Below are 11,785 nucleotides of genomic sequence, written 5' to 3' on the forward strand. Positions count from 1 at the left end.
TGTTATGCTGAAAATAAAAAATAAATTAAAAAAAAAAGAAAAAAAAAACCTCTCCAGAGAACAAAAGCATGAAAAACCTGTTTCCTCAGAGCCCAGCCCCTTTATAGTGAGCAGGAGGACTCAACTCTAGCAAGACTGCCTGAAAAACAATGTGGCAGGCCCCTCCCCAAGAAAGAGAGCAAAAAACAAACAAACAAACAAAGAAGAGGACAACCACCACAGGGTCTGCATAAAGCTGTAAAACCACAGTATCAGGAGAAAAGAAGATATGAATCTTCCAGTATGCCCCAAAGTCCTGTATACTTCATAGATTCAACTTTTATTTTTAATTTGTTCCCACTATTCTCACTCTTCTTAATTTTTTATAGTTAGCCTATTTACCATCACAATGAGAGGTTCAGTACAACAAATTCCACAATAACCTTTAACTTGAACTTTTTTGATACATATACCTGTGTTTAACTTTGCTTTTCTATTTTTTCTTAATTTTCATATAGAGATAAGCTTCAGGGGAACTCTTTTTTCCCAGTCAATACTACCCTTATATATAAACCAGTTTTAATCCCCCTTTATCGCTGGAAAGTTGAGTCCTTTAACAAAGGTATCAAGATACACCCAGGAAGAATCAAAATCAACTTTCTTACCCACACTGAGAATTTATAACCACCCTCCCATCTTTTACTTATGTCAGTGTTTCTGTGTATTTGTTTTTATTCTGATAGTGGAAAAATCTTATACTTGGGGTTCATTTTGGCTGGGTTCCTTTTTTTTTTCTTGTCATTTACATTTGTGAGTCTTTCTGTTAGTCTGTTTTTGTTTATATACTTTATAAATCTTACCTTTGGAGCCCATTCAGGCTGGGTATCCTTTTTTATTTTTTTCTTTCTTTTTCTTCTCCCCCCCCCATCTCTCTCTATCTATTTATTTTTTTTTTTTCTTTCTTTTATTATTATTATTATTATTATTATTATTATTATTATTATTATTATTTTGTGTGTGGGGGGAATCCTGATTGCTCAGAAGCATTCCAGGGTGAAACTTGACTGGACCATAGGTGATACATTCAGCTCCACATCTCCTCGGCCATCTCTCACCAAAATGAGTAGGAGGATGAATGACCAACAGAAGAAAAATTCAGAGATTTCCCTCTCCAACAGAGCTATTGAATATGGACATAAACAGTATGTTGGAAAGGGAATTCAGGCTACCAATTATCCAGGCAATGGCTAGGTGGCAGAATGAAATCCATTGGGGCAGAAGTGAAAGCCACAGGGAAGATGGTAACAATGTTATCAATGAGTTCCAATCTAATCTAAATTCTCTAACACCTAGGGTAACTGAGGCAGAAGATAGAATTAGTGATCTAGAGGATAAACTGACAGAGAAACAGGATCAGAAGGAGACCTGGAACAAATAGCTTAGAAGTCATGAAAACAGAATTAGGGAAATAAATGATGCCATGAAACGTTCCAACATTAGAATTTTTGGAATCCTTGAGGGGGAGGAAAAAGAAAGAAGACTAGTGGATATAGTTGAAAAAATTCTCCATGAAAATTTTCCCAATCTGGGGAATGGAACCAGTGTTCATGTACTAGAGGCAGAAAGGTTTTCCCTAAGATCACAGAATCTAGAAAGACCTTGAGACACCTGACTGTGAAAATGATGAATCATAATTTTAGACAAAAGCTCTTGAAAGCACTTGGGGGAAGAGATTCCTTACATAAAGAGGAAGGCCTACCAGAATAACTTCAGACCTGTCCACAGAAACCTGGCAAGCCAAAAAGGGCTGGCAAGATGTATTCAGGGCACTAAATGAAAAGAACATGCAGCCAAAAATACTTTATCCAGCAAGACTGACATTCAAAATGGATGTAGAGATAAAGAGCTTCCAAGACTGTCAAGGTTAAAAAGAGTGTGTGACCACCAAGATGGCACTCCAAGAAATATTTTCTAAAAGAAGAAAAAGTAAAACCAACAAGAATACCACTGAACAGAAACTTATGGGGACAATCTATAGAAAGAAGAACTTCACAGGTAACACGATGTCAATAAAAACATATCTCTCAATAATCACTCTCAATGTCAATGGCTGAAAGATGCCCATAAAATGGCACAGGGTTGCAGATTGGATAAAACAACAGGACCCATCCATATGTAGTCTACCAGAGACCCATTTTGAACCTAAGGATACACCCAGAATGAAAGTGAAGGGATGGCAAGCATCTTTCCTGCCAATGGGCCTCAAAAAAAGGCTGGGGTAGCAATTCTCATATCAGAAATTAGACTTTAAACTAAAGACTGTAGTCAGAGATACAAAAGGACACTACATCATTCTTAAAGGGTCTATCCACCAAGAAAATTTAACAATTGTAAATATTTATGCCCCCAGTATAGGAGCAGCCAACTACATAAGACAACTGTTAATGAAAATAAAGAGTCATATCAATATGAATACATTAATAGTAGGGAATCTTAACATGCCACTCTCAGTAATAGACAGATCATCCAAGCAGAAAATCAGTAAAGAAACAAGAGCATTGAATGACACGTTGGAGCAGGTGGGCCTCATAGATAGAGAACATTCCACCCTAAAACAACAGAATACTCATTCTTCTTGAGTGCACATGGGACCTTCTCCAGATTAGACCACATACTGGGTCACAAATCAGGGCTCAACCAATACCAAAAGACTGAGATCATTCCCTGCATATTCTCAGATCACAGTGCTTTGAAAATAGAGCTCAACCACAAGGAAAAGTACAGAAGGAATTCAAACACCTGGAAGCTAAAGACCACCTTGCTTAAGAATGTTTGGATCAACCAGGAGATCAAAGAAGAACTTAAACAATTCATGGAAACCAATAAGAATGAAGACACTTCAGTTCAAAACCTAAGGGATACAACAAAAGCGGTCCTAAGGGCGAAATACATAGCCATCCAAGCTTCCCTCAAAAAAAAAAATAAATAAAAAAAATAAGAAAAGAAAAATCCAGATCACACCAGCTGTCTTTAGACCTTAAAGAACCGGAGAATCAACAACAAATTAAGCCAACTCCACACACAAGAAGAGAAATAATCAAGATCAGAGCAGAGATCAATGAGTTAGAAACTGGATACAGTAGAACGTATCAATGAAATTAGAAGCTGGTTTTTTGAAAGAATCAATAAGATCTATAATCCATTGGCCAAACTAATCCAAAAGAAAAGAGAAAAGACCCAAATTAATAAAATTATGAATGAAAAGGGAGAGATCACAACTAACACCAAGGAATTAGAAACAATCATCAGAAATTATTATCAAATTACATGCCAATAAATTAAGCAACCTAGATGAAATGGATGCATTTCTGGAAAACTACAACTTCCAAAACTAAATCAGGAAGAAATTGACCACCTGAATAGACCAATATCTAGTAATGAGATTGAAGCAGTGGTTAAAAACCTCCCATGAAGACAAGAGCCTAGGACCTGACAGAGTCCCCAGGGAATTCTACCAAACATTCTAAGGAGAACTAAAACCTATTCTCCTGAAGCTGGTTCAAAAAACTGAAGCAGAAGGAATACTTCCAGACCCTTTTTATGAAGCCAGCATTATCTTGATCCCCAAACCAGGCAAAGACCCCACCAAAAATGAGAATTCCAGACCAATATCACTGATGAATATGGATGCTAAGATTCTCAACAAGATCCTAGCAAACAGGATCCAACAGCACATTAAATAAATTATGCACCACGACCAGGTGGGATTTATCCCTGGGTTGCAAAATTGGTTCAACATTTGCAAATCAATCAATGTGATAGAACAAATCAATAAGAGAAGAGAGAAGAACCACATGGTCCTCTCAATTGATGTAGAGAAAGCATTTGACAAAATCCAGCATCCGTTCCTGATTAAAACGCTTCAAAGTATAGGGATAGAGGGAATATTCCTCAACTTCATAGAATCTATCTATGCAAAACCCACAGCAAATACCATCCTCAAAGGCAAAAAGCTGACAGCCTTCCCTTTGAGATTAGGAACACAACAAGGATGCCCACTCTCACCACTCTTGTTCAACATAGTATTAGGAGTCCTAGAAACAGCAATCAGACAACAAAGATAAATAAAAAGTATCCAAATTGGCAAGGAAGAAGTCAAACTCTCTCTCTTCACAGATGGCATGATACTTTACCTTGAAAACCCAAAAGACTTCACCCCCAAATTGCTAGAACTCATACAGCAATTCAGTAATGTGGCAGAATGCAAAATGAATGTAAAGTAATCAGTTGCTTTCTTATACTCTAACAACAAAAATACAGAAAGGGGAATTAGAGAATCAATTCCATTTACTATAGCACCAAGAACCACAAGATACCTGGGAATAAACCTAGTCAAAGAGGTAAAGGATCTGTACTCAAGGAACTACAGAACACTCATGAAAGAAATTGAAGAAGACACAAAAAGATGGAAGAACCATTCCATGCTCATGGATCAGAAAAATAAACATTATTAAAATGTGTATACTGCCTAGAACAATCTATACTTTCAATGCCATTCTGATCAAAATTCCACTGGCATTTCCCAAAGAGCTGAAGCAAACAATCCCAAAATTTGTATGGAACCAGAAGAAACCGCAAATTGCTAAGGAAATGTTGAAAAAGAAAAAAAAAAAAAAAAACTGGGAGCATCACCTTGCCTGATTTCAAGCTTTACTACAAAGCTGTGATCACCAAGACATCATGGCACTGGTACAATAACATACACAAAGACCAGTGGAACAGAGTAGAAAGCCCAGATATGGACCCTCAACTCTATGGGCAAATAATCTTCGACAAAGCAGGAAAAAATATACAGTGGAAAAAAGACAGTCTCTTCAATAAACTGTGCTTGGAAAATTGGACAGCTATGTGTAGAAGAATGAAACTCGACCATTCTCTTACACCATACACAAAGGTAAGCTTGAAATGGATAAAAGACCTCAATGTGAGGCAGGAATCCATCAGAATCCTAGAGGAGAACATAGGCAGTAACCTCTTCAATATCAGCCACAGCAACTCCTTTCAAGATATGTCTCCAAAGGCAAAGGAAACAAAAATTAAAATGAATTTTTGGGATTTCATCAAGATCAAAAGCTTCTGCACAGCAAAGGAAACCATCAACCAAACAAAGAGGCAACCCGCAGAGTGGGAGATGATATTCGCAAATGACAATACAGACAAAGGACTGCTATCCAGGATCTATAAAGAACTTCTCAAATTCAACACACACAAAACAGATAATCATGTCAAAGAATGGGCAGAAGACATGAACAGATAATTCTCCAATGAAGACATACAAATGGCTAACAGATACATGAAAAAATGTTCATCATCACTGGCCATCAGGGAAATTCAAATCAAAACCATGTTGAAATGCCACCTTACACCAGTTAGAATGGCCAACATTAACAAGAAAATACACAACGTGTTTTGGAGGGGAACCTTCTCACACTTTTGGTGGGGATGCAAGTTGGTGCAGCCACTTTGGAGAACAGTGTGGGGATTCCTTAAGAAATTAAAAATAGAGGGGCACCTGGATGGCTTGGTGGATTGAAGCCTCTGCCTTCAGCCCAGGTCACAATCTGGGATCGAGCCCCACATCGGGCTCTCTGTTCAGTGGGGAGCCTGCTTCCTCCTCTATCTCTGCCTGCCTCTCTGCCAGCTTGTGATCTCTGTCTGCCATATAAATAAATAAAATCTTTAAAAAAAGAGAAATTAAAAATAGAGCTTCCCTATGACCCTGCAATTGCACTACTGGGTATTTACCCCAAAGATACAGAGGTAGTGAAAAGAAGGGCCATCTGTACCCCAATGTTCATAGCAGCAATGGCCACAGTCGCTGAAATGTGGAAAGAACCAAGATGCCCTTCATCAACTGACAAATGGATAAGGAAGATGTGGTCCATATACACTATGGAGTGTTATGCCTCCATCAGTAAGAATGAATACCCAAGTTTTGTATCCACATGGATGGGACTGGAAGAGATTGTGCTGAGTGAAATATGTCAAGCCAAGTCAATTATCATGTGGTTTCATTTATTTGTGGACCATAAGGAATAAGACAGAGGACATAGGGAGATGGAGAGAAGATGGGAGTTGGGGGACATTGGACGTGGAGATGAACCATGAGAGACTATGGACTCTGAGAAACAATATGAGAGTTTTGGAGGGGAGAAGTGTGGAGGTTGGGTGAGCCTGGTGGTGGGTATTATGGAGGGCATGTATTGCAAGGAGCACTGGGTGTGGTGTATAAACAATGAATTCTGGAACAATGAAAAGAAATTTAAAAAAAAGAAACATTGTACTCATTTTTTTTTTCATATAATAAAGATAGGGAAATGAAGGGAAGTGAGAGAGGAATAGGGAGTCTGGGGAAGGGGCGTGTGGGGGAGAGGAATAGGAAAGAAAGGAGGGAAGAAAAGAGGAAGATAGGGAATGAAGGTGATGGATGGAGTTAGGGGAGTGGGACAGAGAAAGAAAAGAAGGAAGAAATGCAGCCAGAGCATGCAAGTTGCTTAGATCAAAATTAAATAGCAAATTAATGAAAGAGTTTGGACTAAAATTTCTTATGATCTGATTCCTGGTATGAAACTGTCACAGTACCTTCCACCCCACTTCTACCAGAAGTTTACAGAAATTCTCACAGAATATCAGAATTGAAAACACTTATAAGTATACCTCCCGGACCTCCCTCCCAGTGCAAGCACTGTACCTATACAATCTCTACATAGTATGGGACTACACAGTCAAGTCCACCCTCTACCTATATGAGAATTCCCCTGATGCTGGGCAGCATCCTTACTTCTTTCCTTTAGTTTCAGAAAAAGAACTTCCTCAGCTTTTTACTTTCTGTCTGCAGCTTAGAGAAAAATTCAAATAACCAGAACAGAGTGCACATTGAAAAAAGAGAAGACAAAGCTGTTTTTAAAAACCTCCCATTTACCCTCAACATGTCTTCTTTTCTTTTCTTTTCTTTTCTTTTCTTTTCTTTTCTTTTCTTTTCTTTTCTTTTCTTTTCTTTTCACCAGCCCCCCCACCACCACCATCTAACACCATACCCAACAGAGCCTCCCAGTCTAGGGCTGGCTGTTAAGGGACTTACCAGGGTTGTCAGGCTGCATGATGGCCATGACAAAGGTATGAGGAAAGAGCATGGCTGCACTCTTCCTCATGCCCTGAAGCTTCACAGTGTTGCCCTGGAACATGACCCCATGCACATCAGTTTCTGTTCCCAGGCCAAGCAGGTGCCATGCCACTGTGTCACCCTTGCACATGTCCAGGTTGGGCAAGTTAGAGAACAGAAACCCATTAATGGCTGAAAAAGAAAACGTAAGACAACAGAAAGATGAGACCAGACTACTCAGGCACTGACCTACAGCATAACGTCAGCTCTATACTATGGTTTTCCCACAATTTGAAATTTCTGAGTCATCTTAAACTATCCTGCCTTCTTCCCTAAGTCATTCTAGCTGTACTTATAAAGATCTGCCTTTTGGGGATGCAGAATGTTTCCTCTTCCTAGAATAAATTTTCTCTCAGGTCCCTCTACAGAAAACTATTACTCATCCTTCACATCCGTGTTCAAATGTCACCTCCTCTGTGGAGTAGAGTTATTTCTCTCTCTCTCCTATTCTATCATTTCCATGAAACTCCTCCCCCACACACAAAATTCTTCCATATCACTTACCAGAGAGCACAGAGTCCAATGATTTACTTACAAATTTATCTCCCACACAAGATTGACCTAGCAGGAATCACATTATTTTTTTCTCTATCAGTGTGACCACGTAATCACCTGGCAGGCTGCCTGGTGCTACTTAGGTGGTCCATGAGTTCAAACTGAAATGAACTTGGTTCATAGGATTGGTTTACTTTTTCCAGGTGATATAATTGATTATGGGACCCAAGAGATGGAGTCATAAGAAAACATACTCATTCATGACTCCCTCCCATCTTACATACTCCTCTTGAAAACACAGGGAGGCCTGCTTTAATTTGATCCATTTTCAATGTTCCCTTCCTCTGGAACCACTTTTAATAAGTAACCTTACTTGGTAATCCCCATAGATGCTGATGATAACATTGTTAATCTCCTGATTCTGTTTCCTTTTCCTGTCGTTTCTAATTGCAGATCTATTTAGCCTTTGAACCCTGGCTCAAGCACTCCTTTCTTCCAGGAATCCTTTAATTGGATTCTCCTTCATTAATGTTCTCCTCCTATGAACTCCATGTCACTTGAAAGCTATTTCACACAATGTAGCACTTAATTATAGTTGATCTTGGCATGTTCTATATTTTTTGCATGAGTGTTATTTGTCTTATTTTATTGCAAATGCTGGGAACTTTTTGCAAACTGGGACCATGCTTTCCCATTCACTCACCCACCCACCTACCTACCTACCCATTAATTTGGTAGTTCACTTGTTCAATAAACATTTAGTATGTATTGGAAAGTGTAGATAATGCAGTGATAAGCAACAAACGATTCTCACTTTTTAAGGAAACTACACTCTAGTATGTCAAAAGCTGTATATCAAATAACTATATAGAACATGCTATTAAAATATTCTGATTAAAATGCAATAGGGGTTCAGAAGAGGATGTCATCATCCTGGGATTGGGTGGTTAAAAACAATGGTTACATGGATGAAGTAGCTTTTGAGTAGGACCTTAAAGAATGGAAATAATTAGACAAACCATAAGTGACTCTTAATCTCACAAAACAAACTGAGGGTTGCTGGGGGGAGGGGGCTTGGGAGAAGGGGGTGGGATTATGGACACTAGGGAGGGTATGTGCTTTGGTGAGTGCTGTGAAGTGTGTAAACCTGGTGATTCACAGACCTGTGCCCCTGGGGATAAAAATACATGTTTATAAAAAATTTAAAAAAAAGAATGGAAATAATTTCCACAGGTTAAGGGCAAAAATGTAAAGAGAGGCATTTCAACTGGTTGGCAAAGCATTGTAAAGGCATCAAGTCAGAAAAGTACAAGGTATGTATATATTGAAAAAAATAGCCCAATTTGGCTGGAGTATAGAGAACCATGGAGAGTCAATACACTCTCTAGTGTATTCATGGTTTATAATCCTCATTTCACAACATATTTTTCCAGTGTTCCCCATACTGTGTAACACAGGACATAGTACATCCAAGTTCTAAACCTAAGAACTATTGCTTTAGCTTTAATTCTTCAATCCAGCTCATGTTTTGGGTAGAGCTGACCAATGGGATCAGTGCTTTCAAGGATGGGACATGATTATGTTTAGGTTAGATTTTTACTTATAACCTCTCAACTGTAGCTCGGGGCAAAAGCACTCCCCATACCATGCATCCGATTGGAGTCTTGGAAACCCTTGACATCCTCTGAGAGCAGTCGTGAATCCAACATAGCAGCTGCTTGATTGGCATTGCTGTACCAGCTCTTGTTCTCATCCAACACAGTAAAAAGGAGAAAAAATTCCTTATCCACCCCTTTCTGTAGGTCCGTGGAAGAGAAAGAATGACAATGGTTTCAGCAGTTGTGGGTTGTGCAACTCCAGACCCAATGAGCCCTGATTCATTCCCATCTCTTTTTCCAGACACAGAGACCAGCCCATACCTCTTGCCTAGAGCTGTAGTTGTTGCTAAGCAGGTTTTCCTCAGGTAATTTCAAATTGAATGTGAGTGATACAGGTTAGAACAAAGTGACAAGACAGGAGGGGAAGAATGTATGAAAGGGGACAGGGAAGAAGCACAAGATGGTGATTATGGACAAGTACAGAGAGTGATAGAAGATAGCTTGAGTAAAGGAGTGGGGAAAGGTGGTTAGCAGATCAGGAAAGAACTCTAGTCAGAGGGGATTAGAAAATTAAAGTAAAGGGCATATAATTGTTATTAATGTACTATTATTATCACTATTATCATTATTACTTCTAACATTTACTGAGTGTTTACTAGGTAATCCAGACACTGTGATAAGCACTTCATATGGATTATTTTAATTAATCCTCATAGGAACCTAAGATGCTTTTTTTCATTGTTAACACTTTACTACAGATGAAGAAACTGAGGCAAAAAGAGATTAAGTAATATACAGCTAGAATGATGAGCTGGACATGAAAGAACACAAGCAAATATTAAAAGAGATTTAAGAATTAGAGTCAAGTGTTAGAGAACACTGAGGCTTAAAAAATGAAGAGATGAGAGGATACAGAACAGAAAGGAATAGAGACTAAGAAAGAAATTTTTGTGAGTGAAAGAATAGCATGAAAAAAACATGAGCTCACCAACTATTAATTTCTGATTAAATAGATTGGTTATTTCTTTTCTATTCACACATCTCTAGAACACATTTCCACTTTCAACTCCTATTTAGCAACACAGCCTTATTTTCCTCCAAGCAGGCTTTCCAGCCAAAAACCATAGTAATACCTGTTTGCCATCTGCACCCAATGCACCAGTCTTGCACACCAACAGGGGACCCACCAGACCAGAATTTGTGTCTCTTATGGGATCTGCAGCAGAGAAGTACATCCAGGTGAGACAGGCAGGATCCTGAGCAGTAGGGCCAGCATGGGAGGGGACTGTCCAGCGGTATGTTACTTTCTCAAAGGGCTTGGCCACCAAGCCAGGGTAGGATGAGCCTGCAGGGGGTAGAAAATGGGACTCATCATCACATGAGCTAGAGTGAGAATCATCAGCTCTAAAATGTGGGGTAAATATTATAAACTAGAAGGCATATTGGAGAAGTAGCAATATGCAAATAGAATATTAAAAAGGATCCTGGATAGGAGTGAAAAGACAATAGTTAGTTTCTGGTTCTGACAATAGTTGCTATATAAACTGGGGGGATTTAAATTTCCCAGGTTTCAGTTTTCTAAGCTCAAGGACTAAGGATTAAAAGAGCCTTTAAAACGTAATTGGAGAAGGAAGAGAAAAATGAAGTGAGGCAAATCAGAGGGGGTGCGGAACCATGATAGACTATGGATTGAAGGAAACAAACTGAGGATTTTAGAGGGGGAGGTGGGTAGGGGGATGGGGTAACCTGGTGATGGGTATTCAGAAGGGCATGCATTGCATGGAATACTGGGTGTTATACACAAACAATTAATCATCAAAAACTAATGATATACTGTATAGCAATTAAATGTAACATAAAACAACAACAATAATAATAACAACACTTTGTAATACTCTCACTTGAAAACATACATTCATCTGCTCTCGTATCCTTACTGCTGTTTAAAAATATCCAGAGACAGGCAATTCACTACCCACCTTCATAGTTTGTTTCATCTTTGAATGGTTCTGATTGAACACATTCTCCTTTCCAGATGTATGCATGAGTAGATACAAATATGTATCTATGTATAGAATGTATATGTTTAAAAACACAAGCACGAAGGCTGTAATTCCTTAAATGGACACAAGTTATGGTCAAACAATACATAGAAATTTTATTTTAAAATTTTAAACTTAGTAGTGCAATTGTTGGGTCATTGGGTAGTTGTATTTTTCACTTTTCAAGGAACCTCCATACTGTTTTCCAGAGTGGCTGCACCATTTTGCATTTTCACCAATAGTGCAAGGTTCCCCTTTCTCCACATCATCACCAACATCTGTTGTTTCTCATGTCATCCTGACAGGTGTAAGGTGATATCTCATTATAGTTTTGATTTGTGTTTCCATGATGATAAGTAATGTTGAGCATCTCTTCATGTGTCTATTGGCCATCTGGATAAATTCTTTGGAAAAATGTCTACTCATGAATAGTAATTCAAAAGGATACA

At 38.7% G+C, this 11,785-nt stretch overlaps 1 protein-coding gene across 1 annotated transcript in view; it reads right to left on the reverse strand.

Moving 5' to 3' along the window:
- HEPH (hephaestin) overlaps positions 1 to 11,785 on the reverse strand; it is a 133,643-nt gene that overhangs the window by 73,093 nt on the left and 48,765 nt on the right. The window contains exons 2-4 of the mRNA XM_059385240.1: positions 10,428 to 10,698; positions 9,342 to 9,492; positions 7,121 to 7,333 (exon numbers count right to left, since the gene is read on the reverse strand). Coding sequence (XP_059241223.1) covers positions 7,121 to 7,333; positions 9,342 to 9,492; positions 10,428 to 10,698 — 635 coding nt within the window. The remainder of the gene's footprint in view (positions 1 to 7,120; positions 7,334 to 9,341; positions 9,493 to 10,427; positions 10,699 to 11,785) is intronic.

Source organism: Mustela nigripes, chromosome X (assembly GCF_022355385.1).
Source record: "Mustela nigripes isolate SB6536 chromosome X, MUSNIG.SB6536, whole genome shotgun sequence".
NCBI classification, from domain to species: domain Eukaryota; kingdom Metazoa; phylum Chordata; class Mammalia; order Carnivora; family Mustelidae; genus Mustela; species Mustela nigripes.